At 41.4% G+C, this 22135-nt stretch overlaps 1 protein-coding gene, 1 long non-coding RNA gene and 1 pseudogene across 2 annotated transcripts; 2 read left to right on the top strand and 1 right to left on the bottom strand.

Annotated features, from left to right (window-relative positions):
- Positions 1-970: 970 nt before the first annotated feature.
- On the top strand, positions 971-5322 carry LOC133236482 (uncharacterized). The gene is made up of 2 exons (XR_009732905.1): positions 971-1609; positions 4464-5322. It is a non-coding gene; the product is annotated as an uncharacterized LOC133236482 (long non-coding RNA).
- Positions 5323-8543: 3221 nt separating this feature from the next.
- Positions 8544-12105, top strand: LOC133235976 (tetraspanin-3-like; annotated as a pseudogene).
- A 111-nt stretch (positions 12106-12216) lies between these two features.
- On the bottom strand, positions 12217-14045 carry LOC133236489 (cytochrome b-c1 complex subunit 2, mitochondrial-like). The gene has a single exon (XM_061398540.1). It carries the CDS (start codon positions 13702-13704, stop codon positions 12343-12345), a length of 1362 nt encoding a protein of 453 aa, XP_061254524.1. The 5' UTR covers positions 13705-14045; the 3' UTR covers positions 12217-12342.
- Between the last annotated feature and the right edge of the window lie 8090 nt (positions 14046-22135).

The raw sequence follows: 22135 nt of genomic DNA, 5'->3' as shown, positions 1-22135 counted from the left end.
CCATGAATTAGAACTGGTCAAACAGAAGATGGCAAGAGTGAATATTGACATTTTAGGAATCAGCGAACTAAAATGGACTGGAATGGGCAAATTTAACTCAGATTACCATTATATCTATTATTGTGGACAAGAATCCCTTAGAAGAAATGGAGTAGCCCTCGCAGTCAACAAAAGAGTCTGAAATGCAGTATGTGGGTGCAATCTCAAAAATGACAGAATGACCTCTGTTCATTTGCAAGGCAAACCATTCACTATCACAGTAATCCAAGTCTATGCCCCAACCAGTAACGCTGAAGAAGCTGAAGTTGAATGGTTCTATGAAGACCTACAAGACCTTCTAGAACTAACACCCAAAAAAAAGATGTCCTTTTCATCACAGGGGACTGGAACGCAAAAGTAGGAAGTCAAGAGATATCTGTAACAGGCAAATTTGGCCTTAGAGTACAGAATGAAGCAGGGCAAAGGCTAATAGTGTTTTGCCAAGAGAATGTGCTGGTCATAGCAAACACCCTTTGCCAACAACACAAGAAAAATACTACACATGGACATCACCAGATGGTCAATACCGAGATCAGATTGATTATATTCTTTGCAGCCAAAGATGAAGAGGCTCTATACAGTCAGCAAAAACAAGGCCAGGAGCTGACTGTGGCTCAGATCATGAATTTCTTATTGCCAAATTCAGACTTAAATTGAAGAAAGTAGGGAAAACCACTAGACCATTCAGGTATGACCTAAATCAAATCCCTTATGATTATACAGTGCAGGTGACAAGTAGCTTCAAGGAATTAGATCAGATAGACAGAGTGCCTGAAGAACTATGGACTGAGGTTCATGACATTGTACAGGAGGCAGTGATTAAGACCATCCCCAAGAAAATGAAATGCAAAAAGGCAAAATGGTTGTCTGAGGAGGCCTACAAATAGCTGAGAAAAGAAGAGAAGCTAAAGCCAAAGGAAAAAAGGGAAGGTATACCCATTTGAATGCAGAGTTCCAAAGAATGGCATGGAGTGATAAGGAAGCTTTCCTCATTAATCAATGCAAAGAAATAGAGGAAAACAATAGAATGGGTGCGGGGAGCTGCCCGTGAGAACGGGGTCCTTTGTCTGAAGGACACAGCTCTGGGAGCTGCCTCAGTCCTTGAGTGTTTGCTTGCAAACATAGCTCTCTGTCCCGCCACCCCAGAGATTAGGCGCTTATTTACTGCAGGCACCTGGAGTTCTGTGCAAACTTCTCACACACAGAGAAATGTTATCTGGTGTAAGAAATAATAACAGGGAGCCATTCCCATGCTCTCAAGACTTCTTGTGACTGTTTGTAAGATGTATAGGCTAACCAAGAAAAAATGTCAACTGTTTTGTCTTTCTCACGCTTTTCTGTATAAATATGAGATGTTGAATAAAGTTGGTGTCAGACTGCGTCCCTTCGTGATGACGTGTCTGAACCTCTCGACCCCATCTTTGTAGTCTCTTGCTTTAGTTTCTTTCTTAGCCCCGCCGTGCACGTTCTCGGGACCTGATCGACTTTGCCGGCTGGCTCCGGCAGGTGGCGCCCGAACAGGGACACGAGAATCGGAGTGCGACGACGGCCGCTGCCCGCCAAGATTGAGGTAAGTAAAGAGGAATTCCTAAGTAATTAAAAGTAAAGGGCAGGGAGGGTGATTGTCGAGAGTAATAAATCATGGGACAAGGCAATAGCCGCCAGTTATTTGTACATATGTTGAAAACTATGTTAAAAGGTAGGGGAATTCATGTAAATAAGTTACAGCTAGAAAAGTTTTTACTTTTTATTGAAGAGGTTTGTCCTTGGTTTCCAGAGGAAGGAACAGTTAGTCTGGAAACTTGGAAAAAAGTAGGAAAACAATTGCAGACATATTATTCCTTACATGGTCCCAATCGTGTTCCTGTGGATGCTTTTTCTTTGTGGACTCTCATAAGAGACTGCCTGGATCCTGAACATGAGGGACATAAAATTCAAACGGCTCTCAGGGATTCCACAGGACCCGAAGTTACAGAGCCTTCTGCCCCTCCACCTGAGCCTCTTTATGCTGTGCCTGAGGGAACAGCTTATAAGGCTGGAGGGAGTGATGATGTGTTAAGCTCTGATGAACAGAAAGAGTTAAATGAACAAGCGGCTCAGTACCATAGAGAGGATATGCCTTGGGAGATGATGGTTAACATGGAATCCCCCCCGGGAAAAGGGGAATTAAAGCATTCAGGGCTTTCTGAAGAACAGCTGGAGAATTTAATTCAGAAGATTGTTATAGCAGTAAAAAAGGATGCACAGGGAGACTCCCACTCCAGCCAGCCTGCGCCTCCAGCATATCCTCCCTCGGTTCTTGCTGGACTCGATCCACCTCCACCTTTCGTAGAACCGCGAGAGCTTATATCTATCCCTGCTTCTTTGCCTGGTGAAAACATAAAAATTAAAAGTGAGATATTATTATCTCCTCTTCAACAAGCAATTAAGCTAGCTAATGAAGAAGGAGAACATATTCCCGGGTTTTCAGGAATCTATCCAGTGTTTGAAAATGCTCAACAGCAGAGGTATTATGAGCCGCTGCCCTTTAAGCAACTGAAAGAGTTAAAAATGGCTTGTGCACAATATGGCCCGACTGCGCCGTTTACTCAGGCTATTATAGACACTTTAGGAAATCAAAATCTGCCACCTAATGATTGGAAACAGGTTGCTCGAGCTTGTTTATCTGGAGGAGATTATTTACTATGGAAATCTGAGTTTGCTGAGCAATGTGGGATCACAGCTGATATCAATCGGCGACAGGGACTGAACACCACTTATGAAATGATGGTGGGAGAGGGAGAATATCGAGACACTAATAGTCAACTTAATTATTTACCTGGAGCCTACCCTCAGATTAGTGCTGCGGCTCTACAAGCGTGGGAAAAGCTTCCAAATTCTGATAAAAAGACTAAAGATTTATCTAAAATTCGCCAGGGGCCAGATAAACCATATCAAGATTTTGTTGCCCGCCTGCTTGAGACAATTGGTAAAATGATAGGAGATGAACAGGCGGGAATAGTGTTGGCTAAACAGCTTGCTTATGAAAATGCCAATTCGGCTTGTCAAGCTGCCCTGAGACCTTACAGGAAAAAGGGAGGCTTATCCGATTATGTACGAATTTGTGCCGATATCAGCCCTTCGTACGTTCAAGGCATAACTTTGGCCACGACATTACAAGGGTTATTGCCTTAGCTGGTTTTAGTGGACGGCTTGATAATCATTATCCCTCAGATAAAATTTTGCAATTTGCTCACTATCACCAATTTCTCTTCCCAAAAATCATTGTTTCTCAGCCCCTTGCCGACGCCCTAACTGTATTTACTGATGGCTCTTCTAATGGAATAGCTAGTTTGATTATACAGGACAATACTACCACCTGGCATACTAATTATAAGTCTGCTCAAGAAGTAGAACTATTTGCCGTTTTTCAGGCTCTATTGCAAATTTCTGCTCCATTTAATTTATATTCTGACGGTCAATATATCATAAGAGCCTTAAAGACTATTGAGACTGTTCCATTTATTGGTACCCTGAATTCTACTATCCAAACTCTTTTTCGTGATATACAACATTTAATTTGCCCCAGAGTTAATAAATGCTATTTTGGTCATATTCGTGCTCACTCTGGACTTCCTGGACCTTTAGCACGAGGCAATGCTTTGGCTAATGAAGCTACACGTATGATATTTCCTTCACTGGAACAAATGGCAAAAACTTCCCACAGCTTACACCATCAAAACAGCAATAGCTTAAGACTTCAATTTGGCATTACTCGAGAAGCTGCCAGACAGATTGTTAAGCAATGTCAAACATGTCCTCAATTTTTTAGCGTCCCCCACTATGGAGTTAATCCTCGAGGATTGTTGCCAAACGATATATGGCAAATGGATGTTACCCATATTCCTGAATTTGGTAAACAAAAATTTGTTCATGTTACTATTGACACCTTCTCCGGCTTTTTACATGCCTCTCTACAATCCGGAGAAGCTAGCAAACATTGTATAGCTCATTGCATTAAATGTTTTGCTGTTATGGGAACCCCTAAAACCATAAAAACAGACAATGGTCCAGGATACACTGGAAAAAATTTTCAATTATTTTGTATGCAATTGTCTATCTCACATAAAACAGGTATCCCTTATAATCCTCAAGGTCAAGGAATTATTGAACGGGCACATCAAACTCTCAAACATCAATTGCAAAAACTAAAGAAGGGGGAATTGTATCCCAATACCCCCTCCAACTCTCTAAACCATGCTTTATTTGTTCTAAATTTTTTACAATTGGATATAAGTGGCCTTTCAGCAGCACAGCGATTTTGGAACTTTGATGCACAAACAATAAGACCTAAAGTCTTTTGGAAAGACCCACTTGTGAGAAAATGGTATGGACCAGATCCAGTACTAATCTGGGGACGAGGGCATGTTTGTGTTTTCCCACAGGATGCCGAAGCGCCGCGCTGGCTGCCGGAAAGGTTGGTACGCACGGCGGAGACAGTCTCTAGCAAATCAGATGAGGAGATTGACAATTCAAGAGCATGATGAATTACCATCTCGGCAACAACTTCAGGCATTGATGCGAGAGGCACAGAATCGTGTTGTGGTGCAGGGCGATCCGATATCGCCTTTAAGCTTCCTGATAACCTTATTAATTATCTTAAATCAGATTAACACTGCACACTCTGAAGAAAATTCAAATGCTTACTGGGCTTATTTTCCTGACCCTCCCCTTCTCCAACCTGTGGGCTGGGAGGGTCAGTCCATTCCCATATACACTAATAAAACTGTTTTATTTCTTGCACCTTGTTTAATTAAAAAACTGATTGATGATCTATGGATCATAAAGGCTTCCATCTATGGAAATGGTCTGCGGTTAAAGGAACATAAGCGTGCGCCTATATAAAAAGAAAGGGGGAGTTGCGGGGAGCTGCCCGTGAGAACGGGGTCCTTTGTCTGAAGGACACAGCTCTGGGAGCTGCCTCAGTCCTTGAGGGTTTGCTTGCAAACATAGCTCTCTGTCCCGCCACCCCAGAGATTAGGCGCTTATTTACTGCAGGCACCTGGAGTTCTGTGCAAACTTCTCACACACAGAGAAATGTTATCTGGTGTAAGAAATAATAACAGGGAGCCATTCCCATGCTCTCAAGACTTCTTGTGACTTTGTAAGATGTATAGGCTAACCAAGAAAAAATGTCAACTGTTTTGTCTTTCTCACGCTTTTCTGTATAAATATGAGATGTTGAATAAAGTTGGTGTCAGACTGCGTCCCTTCGTGGTGACGTGTCTGAACCTCTCGACCCCATCTTTGTAGTCTCTTGCTTTAGTTTCTTTCTTAGCCCCGCCGTACACGTTCTCGGGACCTGATCGACTTTGCCGGCTGGCTCCGGCAAATGGGAAAGACTAGAGATCTCTTCAAGAAAATTAGAGATACCAAGGGAACATTTCATGCAAGGATGGGCACAATAAAAGACAGAAATTATATGGGCCAAAGATATTAAGAAGAGGTGGCAAGAACACACAGAAGAACTATACAAAAAAGATCTTCATGACCCAGATAACCACAATGGTGTGATCACTCACCTAGAGCCAGACATCCTGGAATGTGAAGTCAAGTGGGCCTTAGGACGCATCACTACAAACAAAGCTAGTGAAGGTGATGGAATTTCAGTTGAGTTATTTCAAATCCTAAAAGATGATGCTGTGAAAGTGCTGCACTCAATATGCCAGCAAATTTGGAAAACTCAGCAGTGGCCACAGGACTAGAAAACATCAGATTTCATTCCAGTCCAAAGAAGGGTAATGCCAAAGAATGTTCAAACTACCACACAATTGCACTCATCTCACATGCTAGGAAAGTAATGCTCAAAATTCTCCAAACCAGGCTTCAATAGTAAGTGAACCATCAACTTCCAGATGTTCAAGCTGGATTTAGGAAAAACAGGAACCAGAGATCAAATTGCCAACATCTGTTGGATCAGAGAAAAAGCAAGAAAACTCCGGAAAAACATCTATTTCTGCTTTATTGATTACACCAAAACCTTTGACTGTGTAGATCACAACAAACTGTGGAAAATTCTTCAAGAGATGGGAATACCAGACCACCTGACCTGCCTCCTGAGAAATTTGTATGCAGGTCAAGAAGCAACAGTTAGAACCGGACATGGAACAACAGCCTGATTCCAAATTAAGAAAGGAGTACGTCAAGGCTGTATATTGTCATCCTGCTTATTTAACTAAGATGCAGGGTACATCATGTGAAGTGCTGGGCTGGATGAAGCACAAGCTGGAATCAAGACTGCCAGGAGAACTATCAATAACCTCAGATACACAGATGACACCACCCTTATGGCAAGAAAGGGAAGAAGAACTAAAGAGCGTCTTGATGAACATGAAAGAGGAGAGTGAAGAAGCTGGCTTAAAACTCAACATTCAAAAAACTAAGATCATGGCATCTGGTCCCATCTTCATGGCAAATAGATGGGGCAACAATGGAAACAGTGACAGACTTTATTTTCTTGGGCTCCAAAATCATGGCAGATGGGACTCCAGCCATGAAATTAAAAGAAGCCTGCTCCTAGGAAGAAAAGCTATGACCAACCAAAACAGCATATTAAAAAGCAGAGACATTACTTTGCCAACAGAGGTTCCTCTAGTCAAAGCTATGGTTTTTCCAGTAGTCATGTACGGATGTGAGAGTTGGACGATAAAGAAAGTTGAGTGCCGAACAGTTGATGCTTTTGAACTGTGGTGTTGGAGAAGAGTCTTGACAGTCCCTTGGACTGCAAGGAGATACAACCAGTCAATCCTAAAGGACATCAGCCTAAATATTCATTGGAAGGACTGATGCTGAAGCTGAAACTCCAATAATTGGCCACCTGATGCGAATAACTGACTCCTTGGAAAAGACCCTGATGCTGGGAAAGATTGAAGGCAGGAGGAAAAGGGAATGACAGAGGACGAAATAGTTGGATGGCATTACCGACTTGATGGACATGAGTTTGAGCAAGCTACGGGAGTTGGTGATGGACAGGGAACCCTGGCGTGCTGCAGTCCATGGGGTGGCAAAGAGTTGGACACAACTGAGCAACTGAACTGAACTGAAATGATGTAAAACCTGAAACCATAAAACTCCTAGGAGAGAACATAGGCAGAACATGTTCTGACATAAATCGTAGCAATATTTTCTTGGATCTGTCTCTTAAGGTAAAGAAAACAAAAGCAAAAATAACCAAGTGGGACCTAATTAAACTCTCATAACCTTTTTTTTTTTTTTTTAGTCATGCTGTGTGGCTTGTGGGCTCTTAGTTCCCTGACCAGGGATCAAACCTGGGACTACGCAGTAAAGCACTGAGTCCTAACCACTGGACCACCAGGGAACACCAAAAACTCATAAGCTTTTGTAGAGCAAATGAAACTGTCAACAAAATAAAAAGACAACCTACTGAATGGAAGAAAATATTTACAAATGATATGACTGATAAAGGGTTAACGTAAAAAATATATAAATAACTCATACAATTCAATATCAAAGAAACAAACAACCCACTTAAAAAAATGGTCAGAAAACCTGCATAAACATTTTTCCAAAGGAGACTTACAGATGGCCAACAGCACATGCTCAACATCACTAGTCATCAGAGAAATGCAAATCAAAACACAATGAGCTATCACTGCGTATCTGTCAAAATAACTATCTCCAAAAAGTCTACAGATATGGACTTCCCTGGCTGTCTAGTGGTCAAGACTGCCCTCCCAGTGTGTGAGGGGGGCAGGACACGGGCTCTATCCCTAGTTGGGGAACTAGGATCCTGCATGCCACATAGCACGAACAAATAAATAAATAATGGGTGTATTTTTAAAACATCTACAAATAACAAACGGAGAAGGAAATGGCAACCCACTCCAGTGTTCTTGCCTGGAGAGTCCCAGAGATGGGGGAGCCTGGTGGGCTGCCATCTATGGGGTCGCACAGAGTCGGACACGACTGAAGCGACAGCAGCAGCAGCAGCACAAATAACAAATGTTGGTGAGGATGTGGAGAAGGAACCTTGTATGCTGTTGATGGGAATGTAAATTGGTACAGCCACTATGAAAAACAGCAGTGGAATTTCCTCAAGAAATTAAAAATAGAATTACCATATGACCCAGCAATTCCACACCTGGGTATATATCAAAGAAAATGAAAGCACTAACTCAAAAAGATACATGCATCCCAATGTTCATAGCATCATTGTTTACAATTGCTAAGATACAGAAGCAATCTAAGTTCCTAACATGTGGAAGCATATTCTGCAAAGCTGAGTGAAATTCTATTCTGCCATTAAAAAGGATGAAATTTTGCATTTACAACAGCATGGATGGACCTGGAGGGTATTACGCTTAGTGAAATAAGTCAGAGAAAGACAAATACTGTATGTTATCACTTACACGTAAAATCTAAAAAATAAAATGAACAAACGAATGTAACAAAACAGAAACAGACTCACAGATACAGAAACAACCTAGTAGTTTGGAGAGAGGGAAATGGGAAGGGGTAAGGTGAGGGTAGGGCAATAAGAGGTACAAACTACTGTGCATAAAATAAATAAGCTACAAGGGTGTATTGTGCAGCAAAGAAAATTTAACCAGTACTTGGTAACAACTTTAAATGAAGTATGTTGTTGTTGTTTATTTGCTATGTCACGTCTGACTCTTTTGTGACCCTGTGGCCTGCAGTCCATCAGGCTCCTCTGCCCATGGGATTTCCCAGGCAAGAATACAGGAGTGGGTTGCCATTTCCTTCTCCAAAATGGATTATACTCTATAAAAATTTTGGATCACTATGTGGTACATGGGAGAAGGCAATGGCACCCCACTCCAGTACTCTTGCCTGGAAAATCCCACGGATGGAGGAGCCTGGTAGGCTGCAGTCCATGGGGTCGCTAGGAGTCGGACACGACTGAACGACTTCACATTCACTTTTCACTTTCATGCATTAGAGAAGGAAATGGCAACCCACTCCAGTGTTCTTGCCTGGAGAATCCCAGGGACAGGGGAGCCTGGTGGGCTGCCGTCTATGGGGTTGCACATTGTCGGACACGACTGAAGTGACTTAGCATGTGGTACATCTGAAAATAAATGTATGTAAATTAATGTGATATGTAAAAAAACCTCAAAAAAATTTTTTTCACTTAAAGTAAATCCAAATATATTTTACATACCTCTCTATTGGTTGCAATTTACAATGTAAAACTGTTAAAAGTAATATTAACTATTTCTGTCTAGTTGGAATAATTAACCTTTACTCACACAGGAGATGGACACTCACTCATCAGAAAAGAGTTCATGAATTGGAATTGGAACTCCGCATTGTCATCATCCTGTAACTATACTCAAGATTCTGCCTATGAAAGAAGAATCCACTGGTCTGCTGCTGTCCAAAAATTGCTTCTGCAATGATAGAGATGTTCTAGATCTACACTTTGATTATGATAGCTACTGACCACATGGGACTTTTGAGCATTTGAAATATGGCCAGTTCAATGGAGGAACTGAATTCTAAATTTTATTTTATTTTATTTTAATGGATTTAAATGTAAAGTTTCATGTGGACAAGGCAGCATTAGAAAAATGAAACAAAGGGTCTGCTATCACTTTTTAAAAATTCAGTCCAACCATCATTGTTAACAAACCTTTGGCTGGGGCTTGGGGTGAGCAGCTACGAGGAGGGGTGGGCGGGGGAGGGCCCCGCCTTCCCATGCAGGCTGGGCAGTTCCCAGCAGAGAGGCACTGTCAACCTTCATTGCAACCTTCATCAGTGAGCGTGTCCCACCCGTGAGAAGGGCCAGTGTGGCATCACCTACTCCAAGACCACACTGGTGTTTCTCAGCCTCATCTTCTGGTGTGGGAGCGTATGTTTTCATCCCTTACAACCACTACGACCACTTCTTTGAAGATGTCTACCCTCTCCTCCCTGCTGTGCTGATCATAGCTGTAGGAGCCCAGCTCTTCATTACTGGGCTGATTGGCTGCTATGCCACCATCCAGGAAAGCCACTGTAGACCTGCCACATTTGTTGTCATCCTACTCTTAGGTTTTGGTCACAGAAGTTGTTGTAGTGGTTTGGGGATATGTTTACAGAGCGAAGGTGGAAAATGAGGTTGATCGCAGCATTTGGAAAATATAGAAGATCTACGGTGGAACCAACCCTGTTCTGCTAGCTGGGCTATTATGTTCCAAGACAGCTGTCCTCCTGTTGTTGCATTCACAACTCTTCTCACTGGGAAAATACAGCCTGGTTCAAAGAAACCAAAAATCAGAGTGTCCCTCTTAGCTATTGCAGGGAGACCACCAGCAGCTGTCATGGAAGTGTGGCCCACCCCTCTGACCTCTATGCCAAGGGGTATGAGGCTACTGGAAGTTGTGAAGAAGCCACAGGAAATCATGAGGCATGTTATCTATGCAGCAGTAGACATCTGGCTACTGGTGGGCTCTGTGCCTGCATCCTGTTGTGCAGAAGTAGAGCCTGCTTACAAGCTCCTCATCACCAGCAGAACCTATGCACATTTAAAACTCACCTGAGCTTTTTAGTCTTGTTCTGATTTGGAAGGTGAATTGAGCAAGTCCATTGCTATTGGCCTCCTGAGTTCATTTAGTTAAAGCACAGATACATACACAGGTGTTGAACAGAGCAGCTTAGCTCTTCCTGTGTCCACCATCCTACCTACCCACCTATGACTTTTCCTCTGTTCTAGCAGACTCTTCATGTCAGTGAGTGTGTAAGTACGCCGGTAAATGTTCTAATCTCAGAACTGTTTGCAAGTTGCTTAATGTGGTAGAATTAAAGGTGGACACGGGCCTGCTTCCGTCAGGGAACAGCTGACGAAGTGTCACAGGGTCCTTTCAGTCTTCACAGGGGAGCACTCTTGGCCAGAGGTTTTTGACAGGAGAGGGAGGCAATCAGCTGTAAGGTAAAAGTTATTATTATACCAGATGGTGCCCTTCATCAGTGTCCTTTTTAAAAATAAATACTACAGTCCAGTAACTAGCTCAAAGGCTATCTTATAAAATGGCTAAAATAGATTTTAGAATCATATGGTATGTATCTTGGTTCATCTTCAAAATCAGACTGATCTTTGAAACTAGCGGTTTTTAAGCAAAGCTGGCTTTATGTGTGTGTCTGCTCAGTCACTCAGTTGTGTCCAGTTCTTTGTGATCCCATGGACTGTAGCCCACCAGGCTTCTCTGTCCATGGGATTTTCCCAGCAAGAAGTGGGTTGCCATTTCCTCCTCCAGGAGATCTTCCTGACCCAGGCATTGAACTGTCTCCTGTGTCTCTTGCATTGGCAGGTGGATTATTTACTACTGAGCCACCTGGGAAGCCCAAGGAGTATAATGTATGCACTACTGTTTAAAAACAATTTTTGTGAGTTAGAAATAATGTACCCATGTAGACTAGCAAAATAGTATGTAAATGTGATCTCAGTTGGCCTAGGTGGCTTGTTGGATTTTAATTGCCCAACCAGGGATTGAACCCAGGCCCTCAGCAGTGAGACCTCAAATAGCTAACCACTGGACAGCCAGGGAATTCTCAGCTTTGTTGTTATTACTACCTTTGGAACAAAACCTATTTCAACAAAAATAATGCTATTGAAACTTACTTCAGGGGTAACATTTTCTTATACTGGGAAATTTATCAAATATCTGAATTATATGAAGAGCACATTTATCACTGTTCTCTATGAGTCTAGAAAAATATTATCAAATTTTTATTCACATATGAAATAAAAGTACTTTTCCAATTACAGATTTGGTATAAACTGAGAAAACTTTCTAACTACAGTTTCTATCGAAGAGGTATTTTATAAATAGTTTTGCTGTACTACTATATTTTTTAAATTATACATTTAAATATTAAATCTAGCAATTTTTAAGAGAATGAAAAGACAAACCATAGACTAGGAGAAAATACCTACAAAATACATAACTGACAAAGCACTGTTATCCAAAATATACAAAGAATTTAAGTTCAACAATAAGAAAAAACTTGGTTAAAAAATGGGCCAATGACCTTAACTGATACTTTATGAAAGAAGACATACAGATGGCAGAACAGTACATGAAAAGATGCTCCACACCATATGTCATCAGAAAAGTGCAATTTTTTTAATAGAATGCTTTATTGACTTTAGGTCAGTTGGGAACAATTACCTATATTTATGTTTTATATTTCATCTCACTGGAAGAAAAGATAAATGTTACATTAGAGACTTTTCACTTTCATGTATTTGCTGCTCTGGGTTCACAAAACATTCAGTTCTTTCCTGCAGTATGGGATTCAGTATTACAACTCATCAATGAAAGGTGTATGCCCCAAATTTCCACTTGCTGCCATTGACTTCCGGCCAGAAACAAACTTCTTTGCAGCATTTATGACATCAGCGTCAGCTACTGCATCAATCTGCTGAAGGACTGTGGATGGCGGCGTGTATGAACCAGCAGCTAGAGCCTGGGACCCGACTTCATCCAGGAAACCCTCAGAAGACTCCACTGACATCAGGTACCCAGCTTTCAGCTTGTTCTTGGCAGCTTGGACACCTGGATTAGAAAGGTTTCCTTGAGCAATTGTTTTTACTTGGTTATAAGCAGCCTTGATAACATCTCCAGCAGATGCAGCTTGTGAGATAGTGTAGAACCCAAAGAGTCCAGAGTCTGAGTAACTGGCATTAAAAGCAGAAACATCAAATGGCTGGTGAACTCCCTTGGCAACAGCCTGGTACAGAGAGCTGGTGGCATTGCTGCCCCTCTTAACATGTGGTCCAGCACCGAGGACGTGCTGGAGAACACTGAACACGTTTGCTTCTGCACTTCCTATGGCTGCACTCTGTGCTACAAGAGCGGCATGGACGAGACTGTCTCCATTCTGTTCTCGAATTTCACCTCCATGGTACTTGGCTTTTGCACCAGATAAACCAAGGCCACCCCTTATGTTAAGAAACTGTTCAGCAACTTGCTTTAGAACAGGATGACTCACACCAAGTCCAATCAAAGCCATTCTTGCACTTGTAAAATGATTCTGTACATAGTCATGTAACTCAACTGGTGTCACTTTTCCAATCCTATAATCAGGACAATATAAGGAATTAGCCAAGGCATTTCTGTAAGCGGCAGCATGCAAATTTTCAATGACGTGAGCCTGTGGATTCTGAAAAGCCACAGCTTTGTCAATCCTTAGCTGAGGCTGAAGGGCAGCTACCTCCCAGCGTCGAAATTCTGGTGCTGTGGTGACATTGAGCAAGAACTCCATTAGAATATCAACATCATCCCACAGGCATTCCACAGTATAGGCCATGTTTTCCCTTGTTGAAGTCACGCTTAATTTACCACCAACTGCTTCAATTCCACGGGTTATCTTGAAAGATGAAGCTCCTTTTGTAGTCAAACTGGATGCAAGACGAAGCAAATGAGAAGTTCCTAAATTGTTGGAGTTCTCATATCTGCTGCCTGCTTTAATGAACAAACCAATTCTTGATGCAGGAGCATGGTTTTCGAGAGAAGCGATCACTAAACCATTTGGTAACCTGGTAAACTCAAGGTCCTGAGGACGTGGAGGCACTCCTGCAGGGGCTGCTGTGGCTTTAACTTTAGGAGCAACTTTGAGGGAATAAAATCTCGAGAGGGACCCGGCTCTGGTTAACAGCTTCATTGCTCAAGATTGTTCTGAGCCTCGGTCGCTGCCGCCTTAGAAGAAAGCAAGATGGTCAGAAAAGTGCAAATTAAAACAACAAAAGAGTCCTACAACATACCTATTTGGACAGCCAAAAAGCAGATGCTGAAACACCACATGCCAATAAAATACGGAGACTAAAGAAATCTCATTCATTGCTGATGGGAATGCAAAACGATACAGTCACTTTGGAAGAGAGTTTGGCGGTTTCTTACAAAACTAAACACACGCGTATACAATTCATTAATTGTGCTTCCTGCTATTTATAAAGAGGAGGTAAAACCATACACACACGGAAACCACACCCAGGTGTCAATTTTTCTATATTGAGCTGATTTATCATAAAAGAACAGCAAGACTTGTGATTTATGCTGCTGCAGCTAAGTCGAGTCAGTCGTGTCCTACTCTGTGCGACCTCAGAGACGGCAGCCCACCAGGCTTCCCCGTCCCTGGGATTCTCCAGGCAAGAACACTGGAGTGGGTTGCCATTTCCTTCTCCAATGCATGAAAGTGAAAAGTGAAAGTGAAGTCGCTCAGTCGTGTCCGACTCCTAGCGACCCCATGGACTGCAGCCCACCAGGCCCCTCCGTCCATGGGATTTTCCAGGCAAGAGTACTGGAGTGGGTTGCCATTGCCTTCTCCCTTTTTGTTTGTAATTTAAGAACTGAAGATTGGCATTCACTTTTTGTTGATATTCTCTAAGCTTCACTGTATACACACAGCTTCTGTCACACAGAATTGCCCATAATTAGCTGAAAGTTGAACTACTCAAACTAAGATTTCAAATTAATATTATATCTTTTTCTTTTTTTGCCGGGGGCGGGGCACACTGCTGCATGTGGAACTTCCCCAACCAGGGATGGAACCCATGTCCCCTGCAGTGGAAGCACAGAGTCTTAACCACTGGACCACAAGGAAGTTCAAAGTTAACATTATATCTGATCAGAAAGTAGACTGAATCATTTACTTTGAAAATAAAATACAAAAGATGGTGGAGGAATAGGACGGGGAGACCACTTTCTCCCCCACAAATTCATCAAAAGAACATTTAAACGCCAAGTAAATTCCACAAAACAACTTCTGAATGTCGGCAGAGGACATCAGGCACCTAGAAAAGCAGCCCATTGTCTTCGAAAGGAGGTAGAAAAATATAAAAGACAAAAAAAAGAGACAAAAGAGGGAGGGACGGAGTTACGTCCCGGGAAGGGAGTCTTAAAAAAGAGAGAAGTTTCCAAACACCAGGAAACACTCTCACTGCCGAGTCTGTGCCGAGCCTTGGAAGCACAGAGGGCAACATAACAGGGAAGAAAAATAAATAAACAATTAAAACCCACAGATTACGAGCCCAACGGTAACTCCCCCAGCGGAGAAGCCCCGCAGACGCCTGCACCAGCCACTAGCAAGCAGGGGCGGGGCAGGGAGGCACGGGCTGCAGCACTTAAAGATCTGGCCTGAATGCCCCGAGCGCTTTCTGAGCGAACTAACTTGGGCTAGCAAACCAGACTGCAGGACAGATACCACTCGAAAAGCCAGCCCTAACCTAAGACACCACCACGCCCACGCACAGAACAAAGGCTGAACAGAGATAGCCAGCTGCAGACCATCCCCCTCTGGTTGACAGGCAGCCAGAGCCGGAAGGAGGCAATCGCAGCCCCAGAGAGATGTTATCTACAAAACTGTAAGCAGGCGTCTTTGCAAACTAAGACTTCTTGGGGTTCTGGACGGTCAACATCCGCCTGAGAAGGTGCGCCGGTTGTACACCCAGAAAAGCGAGGGGCGGGGAGGCGATAAGTCGCAGCGACCACAGTTGCCAAACACCTCATCACCTGAGCTGCTCAGACCCGGGAAGTGCACAAAACGCAGGCCCAACCGAGTCTGCGCCTCTGAGGACTACCCGAGTGCCTGAACCTGAGAGGCTTAGACCTGGGAGGTGCATGCAGCCCAGGGCCGGCCTCGGATGGTTTCCGGGGAGCAACCTAGAGCCTGAGCAGTGTGGGCAGGGAAGCTACACCTGCGTGAGCGGGGGCAGACCCAGTGTGGTTGAGGCACTGCGAGCACACGCCAGTGTTATTTGATTGCAGCGTCCCTCCCTCCCCACAGCGCGACTGAACAAGTGAGCCCCACCCCCCAAAAAAGTGTCCACCACCGCCCCCTTTGTGTCAGGGCAGAAATCAGACACTGAAGAGACCAGCAAACAGAAGAAGCTATAACAGAGGGAACCACCTAGGAAGCGACAGGTGCAATAGATTAAAACCCTGTCGTTAGTACCGACTACATAGGAAGGGGCCTATAGATCTTGAGAAATATATGCCGGACCAAGGAACTAGCCGAAAATGAACTCCTACAACAACATCAGACAAAGTCCTAGATATATTTTTTACTATTTTTACGATCATTCTTTCTTTTTTTTTTTAATTTTTAAAAAAATTTTAAGTCCTCTATTACTCCTTTAATTTTCACTTTTATAACCTACTATTACTTTGCAAAAAAAAAGACCCTATTTTTTTAAAAGCAAACTTCATATATATATTTTTTATAATTTTTGTGACTTTGTTTTTTTTTCTCTTTCATTTTTTTTTCTTCTTTTCTTTAACATTGTATTTTTAAAATTCCAAACTCTACTGTAGATTTTTAATTTTTGCTTTTTGGTATTTGTTATCAATTTTGTACCTATTTTTTAAAAATAATTTTTGTGACTTTTTTTTCTCTTTTTCTTCTTCTTTTCTTTAACATTGTATTTCTGAAATTCCAAACTCTACTCTAGATTTTTAATTTTTGCTTTTTTGTGCTGCTACTGCTAAGTCACTTCAGTCGTGTCCGACTCTGTGTGACCCCATAGACGGCAGCCCACTAGGCTCCCCCGTCCTTGGGATTCTCCAGGCAAGAACACTGGAGTGGGTTGCCATTTCCTTCTCCAGTGGATTAAAGTGAAAAGTGAAAGTGAAGTTGCTGAGTCGGATACGACTCAGTGACCCCATGGACTGCAGCCTACCAGGCTCCTCCATTCATGGGATTTTCCAGGCAGGAGTACTGGAGTGGGGTGCCATTGCCTTCTCCGTTGCTTTTTTGTATTTGTTATCAATTTTGTACCTATATTTTTTTTATAATTTTTGTGACTTTTTTTCTCTCTTTTTCTTCTTTTCTTTAACATTGTATTTTTGAAATTCCAAACTCTAGATTTTTAATTTTTGGTATTTGTTATCAATTTTGTACCTATATTTTCTTTATAATTTTTGTGACTTTGTTTTTTTTTAATCTTTCTTTTTCTTCTTCTTTTCTTTAACATTGTATCTTTGAAATTCCAAACTCTACTCTAGATTTTTAATTTTTGCTTTTTGGTATTTGTTATCAATTTTGTACCTTTAAGAACCCAATCTTCAGTACCCATTTTTATTTGCGAGCGAGATTACTGGCTTGACTGCTCTCTCCCTCTTTGGACTCTCCTTTTTCTGTACCAGGTCGCTTGTGTCTCCTCCCTAACCCCTCTCTGCTCTACCCAACTCTGTGAATTTCTGTGTGTTCCAGACAGTGGAGAACACTTAGGGAACTGATTACTGGCTGGATCTGTCTCTCTCCTTTTCATTCCCTCCTTTTATCCTCCTGGCCACCTCTGTCTCCTCCCTCCCTCCTCTCTTCTCTGTATGACTCTGTGAACATCTCTGAGCAGTCCAGTTGTGGAGTGCACATAAGGAAGTGATTACTGGCTAATCTGCTCTCTCCTCTATTGATTCCACCTCACCTCATTCAGGTCACCTCTAACTCCTTCCTCCCTCTTCTCTTCTCCATGTAACTCTGTGAACCTCTCTGGGTGTCCCTCACTGTAGAGAAACTTTTCATCTTTAACCTAGATGTTTTATCAGTGGTGCTGTATAGAAGGAGAAGTTTTGAGACTACTGTAAAAATAAGACTGAAAACCAGAAGCAGGAGGCTTAAGTCCAAATCCTGACTCCAGGGAACTCCTGACTCCAGGGAACATTAATTGACAGGAGCTCATCAAACACCTCCATACCTACACTGAAACCAAGCACCACACAAGGGCCAACATGTTCCAGAGCAAGACATACCACACAAATTCTCCAGCAACACAGGAACACAGCCCTGAGCTCCAGTATACAGGCTGCCCAAAGTTACTACAAAACCATAGACATCTCATAACTCATTACTGGACACTTCATTGCACTCCAGAGAGAAGAAATCCAGCTCTACCAACCAGAACACTGACACAAGCTTCCCTAACCAAGAAACCTTGACAAGCCAACTGTACAAACCCACACATAGCAAGGAAACTCCACAATAAAGAGAACTCCACAAACTGCCAGAATACAAAAAGGACACCCCAAACTCAGCAATATAAACAAGATGACGAGACAGAGGAATACCCAGCAGGTAAAGGATCAGGATAAATGCCCACCAAACCAAACAAAAGAGGAAGAGATAGGGAATCTACCTGATAAAGAATTCTGATTAATGATAGTGAAAATGATCCAAAATCTTGAAATCAAAATGGAATCTCAGTTAAATAGCCTGGAGACAAGGATCGAGAAGATGCAAGAAGGTTTCAACAAAGACCTGGAAGAAATAAAAAAGAGCCAATATATAATGAATAATGCAATAAATGAGATCAAAAACACTCTGGAGGCAACAAATAGTAGAATAACAGAGGCAGAAGATAGGATTAGTGTATTAGAAGGTAGAATGGTAGAAATAAGTGAATCAGAGAGGAAAAAAGAAAAACGAATTAAAATAAATGAGGACAATCTCAGAGACCTCCAGGACAATATTAAATGTTACAACATTCGAATCATAGGAGTCCCAGAAGAAGAAGACAAAAAGAAAGACCATGAGAAAATACTTGAGGAGATAATAGTTGAAAACTTCCCTAAAATGGGGAAGGAAATAATCACCCAAGTCCAAGAAACCCAGAGAGTCCCAAACAGGATAAACCCAAGGCGAAACACCCCAAGACACATATTAATCAAATTAACAAAGATCAAACACAAAGAACAAATATTAAAAGCAGCAAGGGAAAAACAACAAATATCACACAAGGGAATTCCCATAAGGATAACAGCTGATCTTTCAATAGAAACTCTTCAAGCCAGGAGAGAATGGCAAGACATACTTAAAGTGATGAAAGAAAATAACCTACAGCCCAGATTACTGTACCCAGCAAGGATCTCATTCAAATATGAAGGAGAAATCAAAAGCTTTACAGACAAGCAAAAGCTGAGAGAATTCAGCACCACCAAACCAGCTCTCCATCAAATACTAAAGGATATTCTCTAGACAGGAAACACAAAAACGGTGTATAAACTCGAACCCAAAACAATAAAGTAAATGGCAACGGGATCATACTTATCAATAATTTCCTTAAACATAAATGGGTTGAATGCCCCAACCAAAAGACAAAGACTGGCTGAATGGATACAAAAACAAGACCCCTATATATGTTGTCTACAAGAGACCCACCTCAAAACAGGGGACACATACAGACTGAAAGTGAAGGGCTGGAAAAAGATTTTCCATGCAAATAGAGACCAAAAGAAAGCAGGAGTAGCAATACTCATATCAGATAAAATAGACTTTAAAACAAAGGTTGTGAAAAGAGACAAAGAAGGACACTACATAATGATCAAAGGATCAATCCAAGAAGAAGATATAACAATTATAAATATATATGCACCCAACATAGGAGCACTGCAATATGTAAGACAAATGCTAACAAGTATGAAAGGGGAAATTAACAATAATACAATAATAGTGGGAGACTTTAATACCCCACTCACACCTATGGATAGATCACTAAACAGAAAATTAACAAGGATACACAAACTTTAAACAATACAATAGACCAATTAGACCTAATTGATATCCATAGGACATTTCACCCCAAAACAATGAATTTCACCTTTTTCTCAAGCGCACATGGAACCTTCTCCAGGATAGATCACATCCTGGGCCATAAATCTAGCCTTGGTAAATTCAAAAAAATTGAAATCATTCCAAGCATCTTTTCTGACCACAATGCAGTAAGATTAGATCTCAATTACAGGAGAAAAACTATTAAAAATTCCAACATATGGAGGCTGAACAACACGCTGCTGAATAACCAACAAATCACAGAAGAAATCAAAAAAGAAATCAAAATTTGCATAGAAACAAATGAAAATGAAAACACAACAACCCAAAACCTGTGGGACACTGTAAAAGCAGTGCTAAGGGGAAAGTTCATAGCAATACAGGCATACCTCAAGAAACAAGAAAAAAGCCAAATAAATAACCTAACTAAGAAGGCAATGGCACTCCACTCCAGTACTCTTGCCTGGAGAATCCATGGACGGAGGAGACTGGTTGGCTGCAGTCCATGGGGTTGCTAAGAGTCGGACACGACTGAGCGACTTCACTTTCACTTTTTACTTTCATGCATTGGAGAAGGAAATGGCAACCCACTCCAGTGTTCTTGCCTGGAGAATCCCAGGGACGAGGAAGTCTGGTGGGTTGCCGTCTATGGGGTCGCACAGAGTCGGACACGACTGAAGTGACTTAGCAGCAGCAGCAGCAGCACACCTAAAGCAACTAGAAAAGGAAGAAATGAAGAACCCCAGGGTTAGTAGAAGGAAAGAAATCTTAAATTAGGGCAGAAATAAATGCAAAAGAAACAAAAGAGACCATAGCAAAAATCAACAAAGCCAAAAGCTGGTTCTTTGAAAGGATAAATAAAATTGACAAACCATTAGCCAGACTCATCAAGAAACAAAGGGAGAAAAATCAAATCAACAAAATTAGAAATGAAAATGGAGAGATCACAACAGACAACACAGAAATACAAAGGATCATGAGACTACTATCGGCAATTATATGCCAATAAAATGGACAACGTGGAAGAAATGGACAAATTCTTAGAAAAGTACAACTGTCCAAAACTGGACCAGGAAGAAATAGAAAATCTTAACAGACCCATCACAAGCACGGAAATTGAAACTGTAATCAGAAATCTTCCAGCAAACAAAAGCCCAGGTCCAGACAGCTTCACAGCTGAATTCTACCAAAAATTTAGAGACAAGCTAACACCTATCCTACTCAAACTCTTCCAGAAAATTGCAGAGGAAGGTAAACTTCCAAACTCATTCTATGAGGCCACCATCACCCTAATACCAAAACCTGACAAAGATGCCACAAAAAAAGAAAACTACAGGCCAATATCACTGATGAACATAGATGCAAAAATCCTTAACAAAATTCTAGCAATCAGAATCCAATAACACATTAAAAAGATCATACACCATGACCAAATGGGCTTTATCCCAGGGATGCAAGGATTCTTCAATATCCACAAATCAATCAATGTAATACACCACATTTACAAATTGAAAAATAAAAACCATATGATTATCTCAATAGATGCAGAGAAAGCCTTTGACAAAATTCAACATCCATTTATGATAAAAACTCTCCAGAAAGCAGGAATAGAAGGAACATACCTCAACATAATAAAAGCTATATATGACAAACCCACAGCAAACATTATCCTCAATGGTGAAAAATTGAAAGCATTTCCCCTAAAGTCAGAAACAAGACAAGGGTGCCCACTTTCACCATTACTATTCAACATAGTTTTGGCCACAGCAATCAGAGCAGAAAAATAAATAAAAGGGATCCAAATTGGAAATGAAGTAAAACTTTCACTGTTTGCAGATGACATGATCCTTTACATAGAAAACCCTAAAGACTCCACCAGAAAACTACTAGAACTAATCAATGAATATAGTAAAGTTGCAGGATATAAAATCAACACACAGAAATCCCTTGCATTCCTATACACTAATAATGAGAAAATAGAGAAATTAAGGAAACAATTCCATTCACCATTGCAACGAAAAGAATAAAATACTTAGGAATATATCTACCTAAAGAAACTAAAGACATATATATAGAAAACTATAAAACACTGGTGAAAAAAATCAAAGAGGACACTAATAGATGGAGAAATATACCATGTTCATGGATTCGAAGAATCAATATAGTGAAAATGAATATACTACCCAAAGCAATTTATAGATTCAATGCAATCCCTATCAAGCTACCAATGGTATTCTTCACAGAGCTAGAACAAATAATTTCACAATTTGTATGGAAATACAAAAAACCTCAAATAGCCAAAGCAATCTTGAGAAAGAAGAATGGAACTGGAAGAATCAACCTGCCTGACTTCAGGCTCTACTACAAAGCCACAGTCATCAAGACAGTATGGTACTGGCACAAAGACAGAAATATAGATCAATGGAACAAAATAGAAAGCCCGGAGATAAATCCACGCACCTATGGACACCTTATCTTTGACAAAGGAGGCAAGAATATACAATGGATTAAAGACAATCTCTTTAACAAGTGGTGCTGGGAAAACTGGTCA

Source organism: Bos javanicus, chromosome 23 (genome assembly GCF_032452875.1).
Source record: "Bos javanicus breed banteng chromosome 23, ARS-OSU_banteng_1.0, whole genome shotgun sequence".
Lineage (NCBI taxonomy): Eukaryota > Metazoa > Chordata > Mammalia > Artiodactyla > Bovidae > Bos > Bos javanicus.
Note: the sequence above shows the minus strand (reverse complement) of the source record. Positions and strands in the feature narration are given on the sequence as shown.

Coding starts and splice junctions, on each gene's coding strand:
- LOC133236489 (XM_061398540.1), bottom strand. CDS start 13,704: ATGAAGCTGTTAACCAGAGCCGGGTCCCTCTCGAGATTTTATTCCCTC.